General features: G+C 41.7%; 1 protein-coding gene across 2 annotated transcripts in view; it reads left to right on the top strand.

Annotated features, from left to right (window-relative positions):
* Positions 1-18,502, top strand: part of DCX (doublecortin) — a 128,048-nt gene extending 109,546 nt beyond the window's left edge. The window contains exons 4-5 of one of the 2 annotated variants that reach the window (XM_023553904.2): positions 1,482-1,604; positions 18,197-18,502. In XM_023553904.2, the coding sequence (XP_023409672.1) occupies positions 1,482-1,604; positions 18,197-18,402 (329 nt within the window). In that variant the 3' untranslated portion in view covers positions 18,403-18,502. Of the gene's footprint in view, positions 1-1,481; positions 1,620-18,196 lie in introns of both variants that reach the window. The other variant, XM_010594682.3, reaches the window with a different exon arrangement.
* Positions 18,503-18,890: the final 388 nt, after the last annotated feature.

Below are 18,890 nucleotides of genomic sequence, written 5' to 3'. Positions count from 1 at the left end.
TGAAAGAGGTGACATTTTTGCTGTGTCACCTTTAAGAAGGGAAAATGACCATAAAATAGCTAAATAAGTCCTAGGCAATGTCCAATTTCCTACAACATCTACATCTCTAGATCTGAACAGTGGTCACTAAAGTGCTGCATGATCCTTAGTCAACCAAAACAAGGGGTGAGACAAATGAAAAAGAACTTTCTGATTAACTCAGTTTTCCATAAAATTCAATTTACCAGAACAAATCTTCTAATCTTTCTGGGTAATTGACATTGCAATGTACCTTTAAGTAGGAGGCAATAAGGAAGTGTCCAAAGAGAAGACTACCCTCTACCTAGCTTTTTTTGTTCCACTTTGAGCATCATAGCACAAAGCTGAGAAAACTGTAATAGCAAAACCACAAGATTAAGACTCAGGAGACCTGGATTCTAGCCCTTGTTCTGCTACTTTCTTGCTGTGTAGCCCTAAGCAAGAGGTTTAAGCTCTCTGTAGCCTCATCGGCAAAATGGGTATAATACTTCTCCTAATAAATTATCATTATCAGTGCTTAGGTCCCTGGGTGGTGCAAACCGTTAACACACTAGGCTGCTAACTGAAAGGTTGGAGGTTCAAGTCCACCCAGAGGTGCCTTGGAAGAAAGTCCTGGCGATCTACTTCCAAAACATCAGCCATTGACAATCCTATGGAGCACAGTTCTACTCTGTAACACATGAGGTTGCCATGAGTCAGAATCAACTCAACAGTAACTGGTATCAGTGCCCAGATTTATCATAACAGAATGCTGAGTGGCCTGTATAGAAAGAGTGCTCCAAGTGTGTCAGACTGGGGCTCGCACAGGTAGCAGGAACATTTGGAAGATTCACCTACACACCGCCAAGCTTTCTATAAATTCTGACTATCAGATTCAATGCTGGCCTATTTATTCATTAAACTAGCATGTGGGATTATGATAATGTTCACTGAAAACTGAAAAGAACTGTATAACTGCAAGGTGGTGGTTCTGGTAATGCTCATATTACATAAAATGGCATGATATCCATAAAGTGCCAATTATAATGCATGGCAATAAGACAATAAATGGTAACTCCCTGCCCTTCTTTTAAATTACTCATAGATGTTTCATCTGCGTAGCTGCAACATCTGAGCTGTCAATCTCTTCTCCAAGGAAATTATTTAAACATGTCAACAGGTGCTATCCTGATACATGATTAGATTATATACACAAATGATTGAGTTGACTATTGAATTCCTGACTTGACTTGCTTTTGAACTCTTCCCTTTATTTCCATAATCTTTTTTATGGATTTAAACACCTGGCTTAGACCAGGTAACTTTTGAAAATCTTTCTTGAGCACCTCTCGCCAGAGCCATCATTCCTTCAATGAGGACCACCTAGGCCACATAGGTGCTTTGGCCTATGGTGGTTATTCCAATTTCCAGAGGCCTCAGTTCTCCCCTGGCTCTGCTAAGCTGTGTATGTGCTTTCCCCTCAGAGTGCCGAGTCATGAAGGGAAATCCATCAGCCACAGCTGGCCCAAAGGCATCCCCAACGCCTCAGAAGAGTTCAGCTAAGAGCCCTGGCCCTATGCGCCGGAGCAAGTCTCCAGCTGACTCAGGTAACGACCAAGACGGTGAGTGCCCTTCTCCTAACTGTGCACGCTGACTTCATTTATGGAAACAGACACCCTCTGCATGCAGAGGAATGAGTTCCTCATGAACACCACTGTGTCTCCATGATACCAATTCCCTCAATTCAGAGAACAGAACAGGCAAATTTTGTGTGGAGTCATGGAGACACAGCCACAGTCCTTATTCTGTTAAAATGGATGCAGACCAGAAATTTGGTCTATTTGCCATGGTTTCTGTAATGCTTGTTGTCATCATTGTCATCATCTTCAACATTGTCCAGCAAAAAATATATTCAATGAATAATCAAGTCAGATATAAATTGGAAATTAAAAAAACAGAGTCAAAAAGAAGAACGTCAAAAGTGCCATCCAAAAGTGTCAACATAGTTGATGCACTTGAGCTTCAAATTTGACTCTGGATTTCCTTGAAGGCAAAACAAAAAGGAGAACAGGAGAAATCACATCATTTACACAATGAGAAAAGAAAACATAGAGCAGGTTCTGAAAGGAATCAAAGAGATTTGTCATATAGGATTTTATTTAGTGAGTAGTGAGTTATCTCAAATCATATTACTCAAAGTGTGGCCTGTGGGCCACTGCCAACCCATAAACTATTTGTTTTCAGTCTGTGATGAGATTAGGAGCTTGTTCTAAATGTGAATCAACTATGCCACTGAGCAAACTAGTTCAGCTGACTTTTCCTTTTCATAGCAAAATTTTCTTGGTGTAGGAGGCAGTATGTTGATTTACATTCTGACACAAGCTCCTAATCTTGACTTGAATCTGCAGTTTGAGCGACACTGACCTAAAAGGCAATGTTTTTCATGTGTGTATAGCAAATGTTGTTACAAATAAAAGCCACAGAAGTCCAAGTTCAAATGCTTAGTAGACGCATACACAGACAACTTGAGTTCTTTACACTAAGGAAATGATGTGGTCCCGAAGACTTGCACATTTGTCTTCCCAAGGCTCAGGCTTCATCATGAAATTCATCTAACCTGAGAGCCTTGGAGAGAGAGCAGAAGGGCCTTTTATCTTTCCTTCAGTTCCAGGCAGCTTGAATAGCCTAAGCTTTCTGTTGGCTTTGAAATTCCTGTTTCCTAGAAAAAGAGCCTGTCTGGCCTGCCTTACACTGCCAGGAGAACGCATGTCACCAACCATCTCTTTATTCTCAGGCAGAGGGAATTAAAGTGTGAAAAGACGGCCCAGACTTTTCATACTTCCATGTCTTTGCACGCTCTGCCCTCCCTACCCCAGCCTGGAATGCAAGCCCCCTATCCCACCACTCTTTTTTGCTTGAAAACTCCAGTTCATCCTTTAAGATCCCACATAGAGATACTCGTTCCATTCTCTGCAATACCATAGCATGCTATTCGCATTTCTGGGATAACATTCATCACACTGTGTTGTAAAGTATATGTTTACCTGTCTACCGACCCATCTAAATTATGAGCCCTTCAAGGGCTCGGAATCTTTGTATCCTCAGTGCTGAGCAAAGTACCTGGGACCTAGTAGATGTTCAATTAATGTTTATGGATGAATAGATGCATAAAGGCACCTACTTCACTTAGCATGGTGCTAGAGACCCAGTGAGCATTTAGGTAATGTTTGTTGAAGGAATAAAAATATATGTGCTTTGCTGACATTTGGTCAAGTACGCAGAGTAGCAAATGAATCTAAGCAAATTCCTATTGCTGAAATGACAAATACCTAGGTTTTAACACTTGGATTGAGAATGAAATTGTTTGGCCAGTTCCTCAACAGGGCCTTGCCAAACAAATTCATAATGTCCAGCAACAGTTTCTTAGCTAATTATTTTTCAGAAATATCACTGGCCATTTCTGAGACTTCTCACCTATATTAATTTTCTTTTACTGTGAAATGATTTATCCCAAAACTTAGTGGTTTAAAACAACAAACATATATTATCTCACAGTTTCTGTGGTCCAGGAATTCTGGAACAGCTTAATTGGGTGGTTCTGGCTCAGGGTCGTTCATATGGTTGCAGTCAAGATATGGGCAGGGGCTGCATTGATATGAAGACTCCACTGCAGTGATCTGATGGCTCACTCACATGGCCATTGGCAAGCTCTATCCCCAGAGCAAGTGATTCAAGAAGGTGACCACGGAATAAGGTGCAGTGCCTTTTAGGACCTAGTCTCTGAAGCTGCACACTGTTAAAAACTTCTGCTTTATTCTATTCACTAGAAGCAGTCACTAATTCTAGCTCATAGTCAAAGGGGTGAGTAATTAAGCTCTAACTCTTGAAGGGAAGAGTATCAAAGACTTTGTGGACCTATTTATTTTTATTTTTCTTGTGCTTTAAGTGAAAGTTTACAAATCAGGTCAGTCTCTCATACAAAAACTTATATACACCTTCCCGTATACACTTAGTTGCTCTCCCCCTGATGAGACAGCACACTCCTTCCCTCCACCCTGTATTCCCTGTGTCCACTCAGCCAGCTCCTCTCCCCTCTGCCTTCTCATCTCCCCTCCATAGAGGAGCTGCCCACATAGTCTCATGTGTCTAGTTGAGCCAAGAAGCTCGCTCCTCACCAGTATCATTTTCTATCTTATAATCCAGTCCAATCCCCGTCGTCTGAAGATGTGGACCTATTTTTAAACCACCACATAACCCATTAGTTAGAAATGCTTAGGTGACAGCTTAAAGCCAATAGATTCTCTTTTCAGACTGTATCCAAGTGGGGTTTACCTGTAATTAAACATAGTTTCGCCATTGTTGTTAGTTGCCATGGAGTTGATTCCAACTCATGGCAACCCCATATGTACAGAGTAGAGCTGCTCCATAGCGTTTTTAAGGCTGTGACCTTTTGGAAGCAGATCACCAGGACTGTGTTCCGAGGTGCCTCTGGGTGGGTTTGAACCACCAACCTTTCAGCTAGTAGTTGAACACTTAACCATTTGGGCTACTCACATTATTGATCTCCAGCATGATACCTACAGAATTCTCCTTCTTTTACAAAATACGCACCTCATTGATTCTAAGATATTAGAGACAGCAGAATATAGGACTTAATGAATATTTTTCAAACTGAAAGGATTTATAATAGATCTCAACCCAGACTTAGGCAGGCAATATCTGCTCTTGCTCTTGCTCCTTCGCAACTCCCTCTCTTTCACAATATAAACAATATAAACAGAGCAACCAATTTAAGAGAGAAAAGAGAACTTTATTTGATCGGTACCAGGATTACAAGCAGCTCCTCTTCCCTAGCAGCAGACAATCAAAAATGGTATTCTCGGTAGACAGAATTGGAATCTTTATTTTGGATAGTTCATGAACACAAATGAAGTCAAACCCCAGCCTAGACTGCCTTCATGACAATTTCCAGAATGTTTGGGCTCATCTCAGATGATGTGTCTAGAGCCTCCACATGATTTCAGTTATAAAAGGTTGCAGGGGAATCCATATAATATTAACTTGCCTATTCCATGGCAGTTTGAAGCTCAGTCAAAGTCATCCATTCAGTCAACATTCCCTAGGAGCAAAGCTGGTTTCAGGCAAAATGAAACCTCAGGTAAGGTTTGAGTTTGACATCACCCTTTTCAACTCCTACCTACACCCCTCACTCAGGACCGTTCCAAGCTGGAATGTGAGGGAGATATGAAAGAGGCGATGGAGACATCTCTCTAAGGTCAGCTATATCACTTCCTAGTTTTGTGACTTAGGGCAAGTTTCTTACCTTCTCTAAGCCTTGGTTTCCTCTTTGGGCAAGATATAATTTACATGTCTATAGATAAGAATAATTTTCCATTGTTATCAGTTACAGCTAATCCCCAGGTTAGGGGTCACGAACATCGGACTTACGGGCCTCTCAATAACTCACTAGTACTTGTCCTTTAATGTTTTGTAAATTTGCCCTCACTTTGAGATGATTGAACCAACCCCTACTCCCAATAAATTCATCACCATCACCTTCACTTGCTGCATGTGCAGCTTTTAAACCATTGAATAGACTTTGAGCCTTTTTTTGCACTAAAGTAAGGCTAAGTAAGAACCATATGCACTGTCCCGACTTCCATACAAAACCTTAAAGACCTACTCAAGAACGGATCTTGTTCCTAACCCTGGGACTACTTGTATTTATAATTCACAGAGTCATAAAATAGCTCCTACAGAATCAGAGGCCGATAACCAGAAGAATGAGCTATAGACAATGCAGAGTTTTCCATTAGCACAAATTTTTCCTGTATAGACACTTCAGATTTAGGAGGAAAGAATTGTTTCCCAAAATGTCAACATTTTCCTGAGCTGTTAGCAAGGGACATATGCAGGATAATATACATTTAAACAAAGAATAATGACATTGGGTGTTGCTGATATTCCTTGTCCTTTTTAGGACATGGGAGTACCACCCAGTTTTCATCCTGTGTTAGTTTGTCTTAGATCAGGAACTTGTAGATTAGTTCACATAACTTCATTCAACCTGAGTAGCTGAAGGAGCCTTGGTAGTGTAGTAGTTAAGCGTTCAGTTGCCAACCAAAAGTTCAGCAGTTTGAATCCACCAGCTGCTCATTGGAAACCCTATAGGACAGTCCTATAGGGGCACTATGAGTTGAAATCAATTCAAGTAGCTGAAGGTTGTAGAAGATAGACCATTTCCAGGGAATTTTTACTACCTTCCTTTGAAGGCAAGAGAAAGCCAAAACTTTCCTCTTTAGCAGGGACTCAAACCAAATGAAACATTGGTTCAGTTTGGGTTCAGTTAAAGGAATGTTTTGATGTTCTAGTTTATTAGAAAATATATAGGTTTGATTCTGGTTTGAACAAGTTTGCTAGACTTTTATATATATATATATATATATATATATATATATATATATATATATATATACACATATATTTGATCCAATTCATAGTTTAGTTAATATCTGGGTTCAGTTTGACTTGAGGTTTAGTAAATTGATGCTAAAATTGATGCTACTTGGTCTGTTATTTGCATCATAATTTGATTCCTTAGTCCTTAAGTTGTCTCTTTCCTCTTCTGCCCCATAAATAAATCAAAACTCCTCTACTTTAATCCTCTCAAATTCAATCTCCACTCCTGCCGATATCAGGCTTGTCCCAAATGGAATGTTTGTTGCTAAGCCCTAAACTCAAGTTAAGGAAGGATTTGATTGTCCATATAATATTGCCATAAAAAAAAAAACAGTTGCCATTGAGTCGATTCCGACTCATAGCGACCCTATAGGACAGAGTAGAACTGCCCCATAGGGTTTCCAAGGAGCGGATGGTGGATTCGAGCTGCCGACCTTTTGGTTAGCAGCCAAACACTTAACCACTGGACCTTCAGGGCTCCTATATTTCTCCAGGGAATTCATTCTCACTGGCAGAGCTGATGGACTCTTAGAATCCACGTCACATTAGCCGTGTCTTCTCTAAAGCAGGTCAAGGGACGGTGGTAGGTGACTAAAATCGGAGCCCAGAAGACTCCTATGGGATTGAGGAAAGTTCATGCAGTGCCACATTTTGATTAACCCAGGACTTCCCATTTTGATGGGCAAAAGTAATCATGGCTTCAGCAGAACTAAAGGAAGACATTTCCAGTGTCTTGCTCTGTTTCCATTTCAGCCATTAATGTGTTAATTTTTCTCTTTATGTAACTGCCCCCAATTGAATTGAAATTGAATTAAAAGAACAAAGTAACTAGTTGCTGGGAAGGAGTCTTTTCTTCCTCCCCCCCTCCCCTTTTTGTCTTTCTTTCCTTTTTTTTTTTTTTAAGGAGTCCCTAAAGAAGCTAATTACCCACCCAGGCAGGGTGAGAGAATTATAATGTGATAATTAATTTGCTACTCTTTAACAGTAAGCCATTGTTGTAGCGAATCAGTGTTCCCCATCCACCTTCCCCCAACCCACGTGCACCTATTCCCGAAAGTTAAACCTTCCCTCTTCCCAAACACCCAAGAAAGAATGGCTTCTCCACTAAAATATACAGCCTTTGAAAGGGGGGTGGGGGTGTTGAGGGATACAAAACAGCAGAGGGTATCTAGGGGAATACTTTCCCAGGGCCCTTCTCTTCTGAACCTAACAAGCTGCTTTGGGTTGCTTAAGTTGGAGGGACCTGGCCATTCTGACCTTCCTGAACAGAACTCTCTAGACCAGCTCTGTCCAATAGGAATATTATGCAAACAAGTGCAAGCCATGCATGTAATTTTAAATTTTCTAGTAGCCACATTCAAAAAGTAAAAACAAATACATAAAATTAATTTTAATAGCATATTTTGTTTAACTCAATTCCTCTAAAATATTACTATTTCAACACATAATCAATATGAGAAATTATCAATGAGATATTTTACATTCTTTGAAATCGGGTTGTATTTTATATTTACAGTCATCTCAGTTCTGACTAACCACACTTCAAGTACTCAAAAACCGCATATGACTAGTGGCTACTGTATTTTTTTTTACTGTATTAGACAGCACAAGAATACTTTTCTTCTCCAGCTAAGAGAGGTTGAAGATAACAATCCCTTATGTGTATTAAATGCACTGAACTTTGCACAACAGTTCCAAGTAATCATTTCAGTTGTCCCTCATAATAGCACCATAAATTAGGTTGGAAAAGGATAATTGTCCTTTTTTTTTTTTAGATTGGGGAAGTTAGATAAAAAGAGGTTCAATATTGTGTGGTTTTCCCAATGTCACGTACTTATTTAGTACCCAAGAGCTAGCTAGCTCTGTTGACTTCCAGGCAGGCATTCTTTGCAGTGTTCCACTAACTTCAGGGAGGGTCCGGGGTCTCCAGTCTCCTGAATCCAAAGATCTGTTTTGCATGAGTCTTACTTCTCTGCTTTCTTCCCTCCACCTCCTCCCCGGCAGGGATGTGGGGAGGCTGGGGGTGGGGTTGGTGTCTGTGTCATTCTCTTTGTTCTGCATTGAGCACAGCCCCATGAATAATTAGGTGCCTTTGTTTCCAGTGCTCTGTCCTAGAGGTTCCATCAGCTTCCCTGCTGTCACTCCAAGGGGGAAGTGATGCCCTTGGCAGAGCTGTGGGAAGAAAAAAACTTCCCTTACCTCCCCCCCATTCTGATTCTTTCTAAAACCATAGTTCATATCCAGTATAAGTAGAAGAACTGGCCTATATCTAAGACAACATTCCCGTTGCCATTGGAGAGCCGCTTAGGAAATGGTTGGTGCAAGCAATATAATGGTGGCTACTGAACACTCCAGAGGGCTTGGTATATGATGGTGTTTACCCATCTTCCCACAACAGGAGTCCTATAAGCCTGCCCCAGCCTGAGACTTGTGTCTAAACACTACTGTATCTCCAAAGTTTTGGTGGAGTACCTACTAGTGCTAGGTGCTATGAAGAAAAAGAATGATAAGGCCAAGTCCTTGTCACTAAGAAATTATAATTTATTTGGAGAATCAGTATATATGTGCCACCAGGGCTCCAAAATATGTTTTAGTTTTATTTATTTACAAATATTTATATAGTTCTTACTATGTGCCAGGCAAATGTTCTCATCACTTTGTTTGTATTACTAATTTAAGGTACTATTATCCCCATTTTGCAGATGAAGAAACTGAGGCACAGGAAAGTTAAGTGATCTGCCCAAGATCACAAAACTAGTAATGGTAGAGCTGAGACTTGAACCCAGGTGGTCTGCTTGACTCCAGAGTCCACAATTTTAGCCATTGCACTGTGCTGCTAAATAAGAGTTCATGGTAATGATTTGCTTAAATGCCAAATGAAGGAAAGATACAGGCAGTAATTGCTATTGCAACTACTGGAGTTCGTGGCAGAGAGAGGTCTTTGGGACTTGGGTGTAAGGGATGGCTTTCTGGAAGAACTGTAACTTGAAGGACGGTTGTATTTGGATTAATAAGGAGATGGACGATTCTGGCAGGAGGAAAAGCATGAAGAAAGGAACAGAGGTGGTGATGAATACAGGATGTCAGAGTAGAGGGAGGAGGCTCATAAATCTACATCTCTAGCCCCAACCTTCCTTCTGGTTGCCTACCAGGCAGTTCTGTTTATATGTGTCAAATACAACGCATCTAAAAATCAAAATCATTTCCTCCTTCCAACTGTCTGACAATAAAATTTTCATCCTCTTCAGGTTCCATGGAGCCCTGGTGCTCAGTGGTTAAGGACTACATCTGCTAACCAAAAGCTGGGCGGTTCGAATCCACCAGCCGTGCCTTGGAAACCTTATGGGGCAGTTCTACTCTGTCCTATAGGGTCGCTATGAGTCAGAATCGACTCGACAGCAACTGGTGTTTTTTTTTGCCAGGTTCAATACCTTGGTGCTATCTTTGACCATTTCCACTCTTTAATCTTCCATGCCACCACATGCTGTTGTTGTTGAAACTTTGAAACATCTCCCACATTATTAGCACAACAGTCCCTTTCTTTCCCTCATTATCTGATGCCTCGATTACTCCACAAACTCCTAAGTAGTAGTATTTTTGCCCCAAATTTCTGTTCCCTTATCCATCTGGTATGATGCCACCATATTTCTCTTCCTAAAACACCAGTTTCATTATGTCACTCCCCTGCTCCAAAATCTTCAGTGGCTCCACGTTGCGTTCATTGACTCCCATGATAATGCTGAGAGGGTGAAAGCAGAGAAGAGCAAAGGGCCAAGGGCTTTGTTTAACCAAAAAAGAAACCAAACCCGTTGCCGTCGAGTCGATTCTGACTCATAGCGACCCTATAGGACAGAGTAGAACTGCCCCATACAGTTTCTAAGGAGCACCTGGGGCACTTGAACTGCCAACCTTTCAGCTAGCAGCCGAGCTCTTAACCACTACGCCACCAGGTTTTCTGGGCTTTGTTTCCAAAAACCAAAACCAAACCCAGTGCCGTAGAGTCCATTCCGACTTATTGCGACCTACAGGACAGAGTAGAACTGCCCCATAGAGTTTCCGAGGAGCGCCTGGCGGATTCGAACTGCTGACCCTTTGGTTAGCAGCCATAGCACTTAACCACTACGCCACCAGGGTTTCCAGGCTTTGTTTAACAAATCAAATGCAAGAACCAGTAATAGTGGGTTTCACTGAGGAAAACTTCAGTCCTTTAATGCCTGAAGGGCAGGCCAAAGAATTGGTTCTCAGCCTGCATAGAGTGGTAGATCATCCCCTGTGGAACTGGATGTAGCCTGGGACCTACATGTTACAGGTAGTCCCCGACTTATGACAGGTTTCCGTTCTGATGACTCAATTTTAAATTGGTTCTGATATAAGTCAAATACCTTTTTTTAGTTTTCGTTATTATTGCCTTTTATTATCAGTATCTTTATAAATCCGATCTTTGAACATCTGGGAGTAAACATCTGAGAATGATAACATCATTACATCCTGCAACGTTGTATGTAGTATATATTACTAACCATAAGATGTACCAAAAAAAAAAAAAACCCAAGACAGTCGTAAGTGCGGTTAATCATAACTCAAATACATCTTAAGTTGGGACCTACCTTACATAGTTTCTCAATTCCTTCCATTTCTAGTAATGGCGATAGTAATACCAATAGAAGATATCATTTATTGAGTCATTCCTATGTGCCAGCACTGGCCTAAGCATTTTATATATGGTCTGTCTTGTAATCCTGAAAATAACAATTGATGTATGCATTATTATTATTGACTTGCTACAAATGGGGAAACTGAGGCTCAGAGGTTAAGTTACTGGCCCAAGATCAAACATCTAGTACATGGCTGAGCCTGGATTTAAAACCTTATCTGTCTTATTCCAAAGCCTGTGTTCTTTCCACAAATTAAGAACAGCACAGTTTGTCCTAGTTCCTGCCCCTTAAAAACAGTAGTGCACATTGACAGCAAGCTTGCTGTACCAGAAGGGTGTTCAGAGCAGAGCCACCTTCAACAGGAAATAAATGTTGACAGCATTGTCAGGTCTGGGAAAACAATCCTGGCACTTCCATCAGCCCTCTTACAGATGTCCTCTTCTTGAGGGAAAGTTATTTGTGTCAAAATATTGCAGGATTGGGTGTGTATATTTGTTTTGCAACAGGGAAGACTCTTACTTTTTCTTATTTAAAGGATTTACAGCTGCATGCCATCCAAGACTCTGGAGGGAATAGATTTAAAATTCAAATTCCATCTTCTCAAGCTACAGTGTCTCACAACTTATGGTTGAGTTTGGCCTAAGAGCCAACACTATGATCAAATCAGTGAAGGACTGTTTCCAGGCTCTCAGTTCTCACTTCCCTAATGGATGAGTCTGGGGAGGACAAAAGCTTTTCCACTGAGCAGAAACAATTAACCAAACCAATCCAGACATCTAGCCCAGAGGCTCTTTGAAATAAATGTGTGAAAACCACAGGCTCTGTCTCTTGGCCTTCATCTGAAGTAAGTTGAAACCACCTTGTTTCCACTTGGCTTGCCTTCCAAAAAACTTCTTGTATACGTAGGGAGAAAATGGGGTATCTTTGGACTGGAATGAAGGAAAGCTTAGAGCATCTCACAATATGAGGAAAAATGAAAAAGTGGCTGAATTGTCTATTGAGAGCTCCCACTGCAAGGCATTAGGGTGTTAGAGGAGACAAAGCAGAGAACCAATCATAAAAGGTCACAGTGGGAGGTATGCAATGTGCTAACCTTAAGGGAATTTTGAAATGAATTCTGTGAGCAAATCCCTGAAGCCACCATCTATTGAAGAGAAGCAGAGTTTATACCCTTTAAGCAAGTCTGAGCCTCTCTATCCTTGTGATTAAAAGGGGACCAATAATTCCTAGCCACCATATCTTGGGGTTATCAGGATAATCAGGTGAGCTTATATATGGTCAAATGCTTTGAAAAGAATTGCAGAAATATAACTCCAGTCATTAAGAGGGCTCCAAGATTATTATGATGGCTTTCTTGGTAGACTAGGGTTGTTTTCAGTGAGCAATATTTCAAAATAGACATCAAGCCAAAACCAAAAGGCTTGATTTTTGAGTTGGGCTAAGTGGAGGAACATTTAATCAGTCTGCTCTCTATCAAAGGTTGAAAAAAAGCATATGCCAAGCTGGACCTTTCCTTCATATACTATTCTGACCATGCAAACTTGAACCCAGAAGTATAATGACTTGTCTACCTCGCTGCCCAGACAGCTCTTTAATCACTACACGTGGGGCCTCTTGTACTCCACTTACAAGCAGCTACATCCCGGTTTCCAGGAATTAGTCCAACCTCTAGACAAGCGAAAAACATAACTCTTTGGATCCAGAGTTTGGGAGCTCAGCATCAACTCTCCTCTGCTGGTGACCTTGCTCTATCCTTGGCCACCCACTCTAGAAACTGGACTCTCTCCTTGTTCTTTGAGAACTGACCTCCTGCCCCCCACTCCCGCCACCTTATTCCTTACTTCTGGCAACCCATTTTCTCTTCATACATTTACCCGTTACCCCATACCTGTTGCTGTCAAGTTGATTCTGACTCATAGTGACCCTATAGGACAGAGTAGAACTGCCCCATAGGGTTTCCAAGGAGTGCCTGGTATATTCGAACTGCCGACCTTTTGGTGAGCCCTAGCCCTTAACCATTCCACCACCAGGGTTTCCCCATCCATTTAAATCTCTGAAAGTCTAGGTAAATAAGCCTGGTTGCTCTACCAGCCATCCCGCTTGGACTAGTTCCCTTCTGGCAGGAAAGGCTGACAGATCTAGGGAACTAAAGATGAACTCTGAGACAACAACAGGCGTAATCATTCAGAAAAGCCAGTGAGCCAAGACTGTGTGGGGCCAAGCTTGTGCTGCATAGCTGAAGGGCACCAGCTGAGGAGGGTGACAGACAGGGCAGAGATACCAACTTCCCAGAGACCTCTGTGGCATGCGAGGATAGTTACATGCCATACTAGCTGTTCTGTCCGCTGTTGTTTCATAACATGGTGTATGGTATCCAGTCAGTTCAGAGAATGAAAGCAAGCTCTTGCTAACCACGTTCTAATCTAAAACAGATCAAATAGGATAGAAGCACAGAAAATGAGTGTAAGCGCTGATATCTGCCTCTACCTTCTTCCTTTCTCTTTTCTCTGCCATACTTTTCTCCCTCCTCCCCACCCTCATCAGAAAGTTGTCATAGGAAGGAGTCCCAGAAACAATTTATTTTCAAAAGGAAGGGCTATGTAACAAAAAACGCATAGGCTTTAGAATGAGAGAGACCTGCATTTGAATCTTGACTTTGCTGCCCCTAACTGTGGCAAGGGGCGGGGGAGGGGGGGGAAACAACTGAACAAAGAGAAGAAAAGAATGAAAGGTTTGGGCTCTGTGTAAATAAAAGGTGACAGTAGTGAGATAGTCCTGTGATTCTGAGGAGGGAAATGAGAAAAATCCAAGAGAGAAAAGACCCCCAAGGCATTCCCAAATTGTAGCTGAGAAATGGAAGCTCAAAGACAAGCACTAAGGGCACTTAATAAAGAAGAATGAAGGAAAATGAGGGATATCCAATAATGGTGCTAGTTCCAGCCACTCTCAAAATGAAATGTGACAGCTTTCCACATGCATTTACCAATCCAAGACCAGGAGCAGTTCATCAGACCCTATTTACATTATTTCCTGCTGCTGCTTTTGCTTGATGTGTATATGAATTGGTTCCAAAATCCATATCAAAGGGCACCCTCCCAGATTTTTTCCCACAGAACCCATAGAAAAATAAGCATGTGCATACATTTTTATCTGGTCTGTAAATGTAGGGACTCCTTCAGCTTGTAAGGAATCTACATTTGCCTGTACATGTCTACATTTTCTAATTTTTTCTATGCCCATCTTTGGGTTTCATTCCATCGGGGAAGTCTGGGAAAGTGCCTGAATTTTTTTTGTAACAATGCAGTGAGTGGCAGTTAAATGATTAAAAACCGATTTCCAGAAACGCTGGTTGAATGTTGATGGCAAAGTAATGTCCTTTATTTACAGATAGGTTAATTTTTTATTAAACACGGGGGCAGAGTGAGGGGAACATATATAAACTAAACATATAAATATATACAGAGAATTTATAGGAGGGGCACATATGGAATAAGTATCTCTATATTACCCCTATAGTGTTTGGTGAAAGATTTTCAGGGGATATTGAAAAAAGAACTGGAAGTTACAGAAGAGCTTACATTCAGATCTATAACCCATAGATGGAAACTGACTCACATACAAACATACTTGTTTTTAACATTTCACATATTCTGGCAAGACCAGTGGGCCTGTTCTCAGCTAGATAACTTTATAGGTTAAAAACAAAAACAGTTTCTGTATTAGGAGAGCATAGTACCATCCTACTTTGTAGTGTGGCTAACAAATGCTGGGAAACTACGATCTGTTGTTACAGAAGGATGCTCTATATAACACAGCAATCAAGTGGAACAAAATGCCAGAGGAACTTACCTGAGGATTCCTACATCCACTAGACCTCACGGCAGAGGTCAGGGCTTTTTGGGAAGACTTCCATTGTGTCTGCTCTGACAGGTCTCTAAGATTACTCCTTATCGTGAATGCCATAGGACAGGTCCTGCTGGAGAGGCCCTCAGGCGCTGTAGGTGGTCCATTAACTCTTTCAACCATTAACTTCTTCCATTTCCTGAAAAGAGTAATGGACTGTTTTGCCCCATTGTGGCTCCACAGGCTCTTGCCTTTCCCAAGTGCCTCATTTATTCATCAGAAAGCGTACTGCTTTGGCGAAGTCTGGCTTTCACATTCTCTGTGTTGTTTGGTACATGCCATGGTTTTTGGGGGGTGGCTTATGTGGTGTGAATCCCTGGTGGCACAGTGGTTAAGAGCTTGGCTGCTAACCAAAAGGTCCACAGTTTGAATTCACCAGCCACTCCTTGGAAACCCTATGGAGCAGTTCTACTCTGTCCTGTAGGGTCACTATGAGTCCGAATTGGCTCGATAGCCATGTGTTTTTCTGTGGTGTAGGCACACAGCACTGTAAGCTTATCTGGGCTCTGGGCCCCTATCTACCACCTTGTGCTGAGCACAGTGCTGGGACACAGGGTGGTTCCATCAAGTCCATTCCCTTCTCTCCATTCTCACTGCCTTGGATCAAGCCGTCATCAGCTTTCATCTGGAATAATGTGATGGTCTTCTAATCAATTTCTTTGCTTCCACCCTGAACCCCAATCTTGCCTGAACAGCTGGACTAACGATTTTAAAGTACAGATTTAATCATATCATTTCCAGCTTAAAAATCTTTCCGTGACTTTCCTGCAGAAATCAAACCAAAACTTCTTAGTGTGTCACGTAAAGCCTCCAGGGTCTGGCCCTCATAAAGCCTCCAGGGTCTGGCCCTCACCTTTAGTCTCCAGCCTCTTCTCTCAGAACTTAGCTGGAACCCTATCCTTGGGCCACAATGAGCTATTTGCACTTCTGAAAACATGCTGTATTATTTCCCACCTTCTTGTCTTTGCCCCTGCTGGTGTAATTCTCATGCCTGGAATACCCTTCTTATCACCTCTGCCTAACCAGCAATTCACATAGCGTACAATTCATTCATTTAAACTGTACCACTGAATGGGTTTTAGCAGAGTCACAGAGTTGTGCAACAATTACCACTATTTAATTCTAGAACATTTTGTTCCCCATAAAAGGATTCTCCATTAGCACTCTCCATTTTCCCCCAACCCCGCCCCTGGCAACCATTGGTCTACATTCTGTCTATATAGATCTATTTCTGGTTCATCTCTCAAGATTTTTTCAGGTGTTGCCTCCCTTTGTTCTACTCCCCAGCCCCCTGGTTTCGAAGCCTCTTTTCTAGGCTCCTATAATACATTTTTTTTTTATATAATATATTATGGAAACCCTAGTGGTGTAGTGGTTAAGTGCTACGGCTGTTAACCAAGAGGTTTGCAGTTCAAATCCACCAGGCGCTCCTTGTAAACTCTGCGGGGCAGTTCTACCCTGTCCTATAGGGTCGCTATGAGTCAGAATCGACCCGACGGCAGTGGGTGGGTATAACACCTTATGCAAGACTGTCATACCACTTAAACCACTGTATTGGTGCCTGCCTCCCCTCATGCAGTGATTTACTCATCTTGAAACCCGGGGTCTAATACCTTTCCTGGCTCATAGAAAGTGCTACTTAACTACTGGGTAAATGAGTGAATGACTTCCAGGAAGCCCTGACTGTGAGGAAGCCCCGTAATGACTGGGTTCAAGGCCAGCTGAACACACAGGCAGAGCCAGACAATGGATGCCTAAGTACCCACTTTTCAGCTCACCTGGATAAGCTCAGCAACCACTATAGTACTGGTGTCTCCTCCCTCTCTGCAGTTGAAGTGAAGGTTCCAGAACCTAGGGGACTAGTACCCTAAGTGGTACAAAGGAAGTATATCCTCAGGAAATATTCATTATGCAGCAGTTTATGATTCACCTATAAGACTAACAGCAACACTCTCAAGCCATCTTTCTGCCTTACTTTTAAAATTTTTTATTTATTTCTTCTTCTCCCTTCTCCTCTCCTCCCCTCTCTTCTCTTCTCCCTCCTACCTCATCCCCCTTGGGATATTTGCCTTTTTTAAATACACATTTCAGAATATTTCTTTTTAATAATGCTAGGCCCTTAAAAAAAAAAAGGCCCTTAGATTTTTTAAATTACTTTAGCATAAGATGTCTGAACATGAATCCACTTTGAAAGCTGCTTAATTGTTCCATTTCAATGCACCACATTTCTTTTTCATGATTGAATGTTAAAAAGCTCATTAGCCAGGGATTATAAAACAATTTGAAAGCACAATGGGATATGAAGAAGTTAAATACTAAATCATCTCCATAAACAGTCTCATGTGTCATCTCATTCTCAGCATTGTATTGACTAGAGACAAATGGTGAGCACGCTGACTCTGGCCACCATAGCCTACCCTTCTCTGTCTCTACTGAACTTCCTCATTCCTCTCTTCTTCTAACCTCTTACCGTACTTTCCTTGTCTCCCCTCTTCTCCATTCCTAATCTCTTTCTCTCTTTTTTGACTCTTGCCTCTGCCCGTTGTGCTGTTTGAAACTTTGTGTTTCACTGTTTTTCTTTGACTTTCTCTTTAATTCTTTTTCCTGATGAGCCCCTTTTCTCTTTCTTTCCTTCTGTTCTTTTCACCCAAGAGGAGGGAGGCAGGGGAAGAGAGAGTATGGAAAAGATAAGCAGAAAAAGAGAGGGGAGAGAGATTGACAGTGAGCTGTCCCTCATCTGCCATGTCACCCTGGTCCAAATAACCCCCATTTCTTCTCCTTTAAGGTAAAGTACATGATGAATTTGTGCCTCACTTTTCTCACCTATAAAATTGAAGCAAAATAAGACTTTCCCAGACTACTTTCCAGGGATGTTGTTAGGGCCAAGGCTAGGAATGAATATGAAAAAAAAAGCTTTGAAAAGAAACAGACCCCTGCAACTGGAAAGCACTCAGAGAAAGGGTGGGAAGATTACCCCCTTGTACTGCGTCGGGATCTAATTAACTGAGGATTGCAGTCTTTATCCCTCTGAGGAATGTGTTTTTCACCTTCTACTCATCAAATCACCAAGGTTGTCTGTGTACTTTGTTTGAATGTTCTTAGTGTCTTTGGAGGGGAAGGATTATTTGTTCCTTTGTGTGCTGTTGATTTTTATCCCTTCCTTTTCTCTTGCCTTGGACTAGCAAATGGAACCTCCAGCAGCCAGCTCTCTACCCCCAAGTCTAAGCAGTCTCCCATCTCTACGCCCACCAGTCCTGGCAGCCTCCGGAAGCACAAGGTATTATGTCTCTTATACCTTACTAAACCCCTTTGCACTGAGGGCTCCAATCCCCTTCTTGGAAGTTATTTCAACGGCTGGGTGAGGGTTTTCTCTTCCATTATACTTTAACAGGACATCAAGGCCAGAATTCCCCTTCCTCTGGCTCCATTAGCTTGAAGTCCTGGGAATATCAGCAAAGACTAAGTCACTTTTATTTACTTCTCTGACCTCCAGTGTATTTACCTCCAGTTACATTTAAACAAAAGAAAGAGGTCCCAAGGTCCCAAATACCCATTTTGAGCCAAGGGGTCACAAAGCAGTAGCTTCAGGCTTGTATTTAGAACTTACCTCTCAATTCAGAGACATAGCCAAGAAGGTGGTAAAGGCAATTTACATCCCCAGGCACCAGTTGATGGAAGTAACATAAAGATACCAGTTGCTGTTGAGTTGATTCTAACTCATGAAGATCCCATGTAGGTGAGAGTAGAACTGTGCTTCATAGAGTTTTCAATGGCTAAATTTTTAGAAGTAGATTTTAAGACCTTTCTTCTGAAACACCTCTGAGTGGACTCGAACCGTCAAACTTTCGATTAGCAACCCAGAGCTTTAACCATTTG

Source organism: Loxodonta africana, chromosome X (assembly GCF_030014295.1).
Source record: "Loxodonta africana isolate mLoxAfr1 chromosome X, mLoxAfr1.hap2, whole genome shotgun sequence".
Lineage (NCBI taxonomy): Eukaryota > Metazoa > Chordata > Mammalia > Proboscidea > Elephantidae > Loxodonta > Loxodonta africana.
The sequence above is the reverse complement of the archived record's forward strand: the minus strand, read 5'-3'. Positions and strand labels throughout refer to the sequence as shown.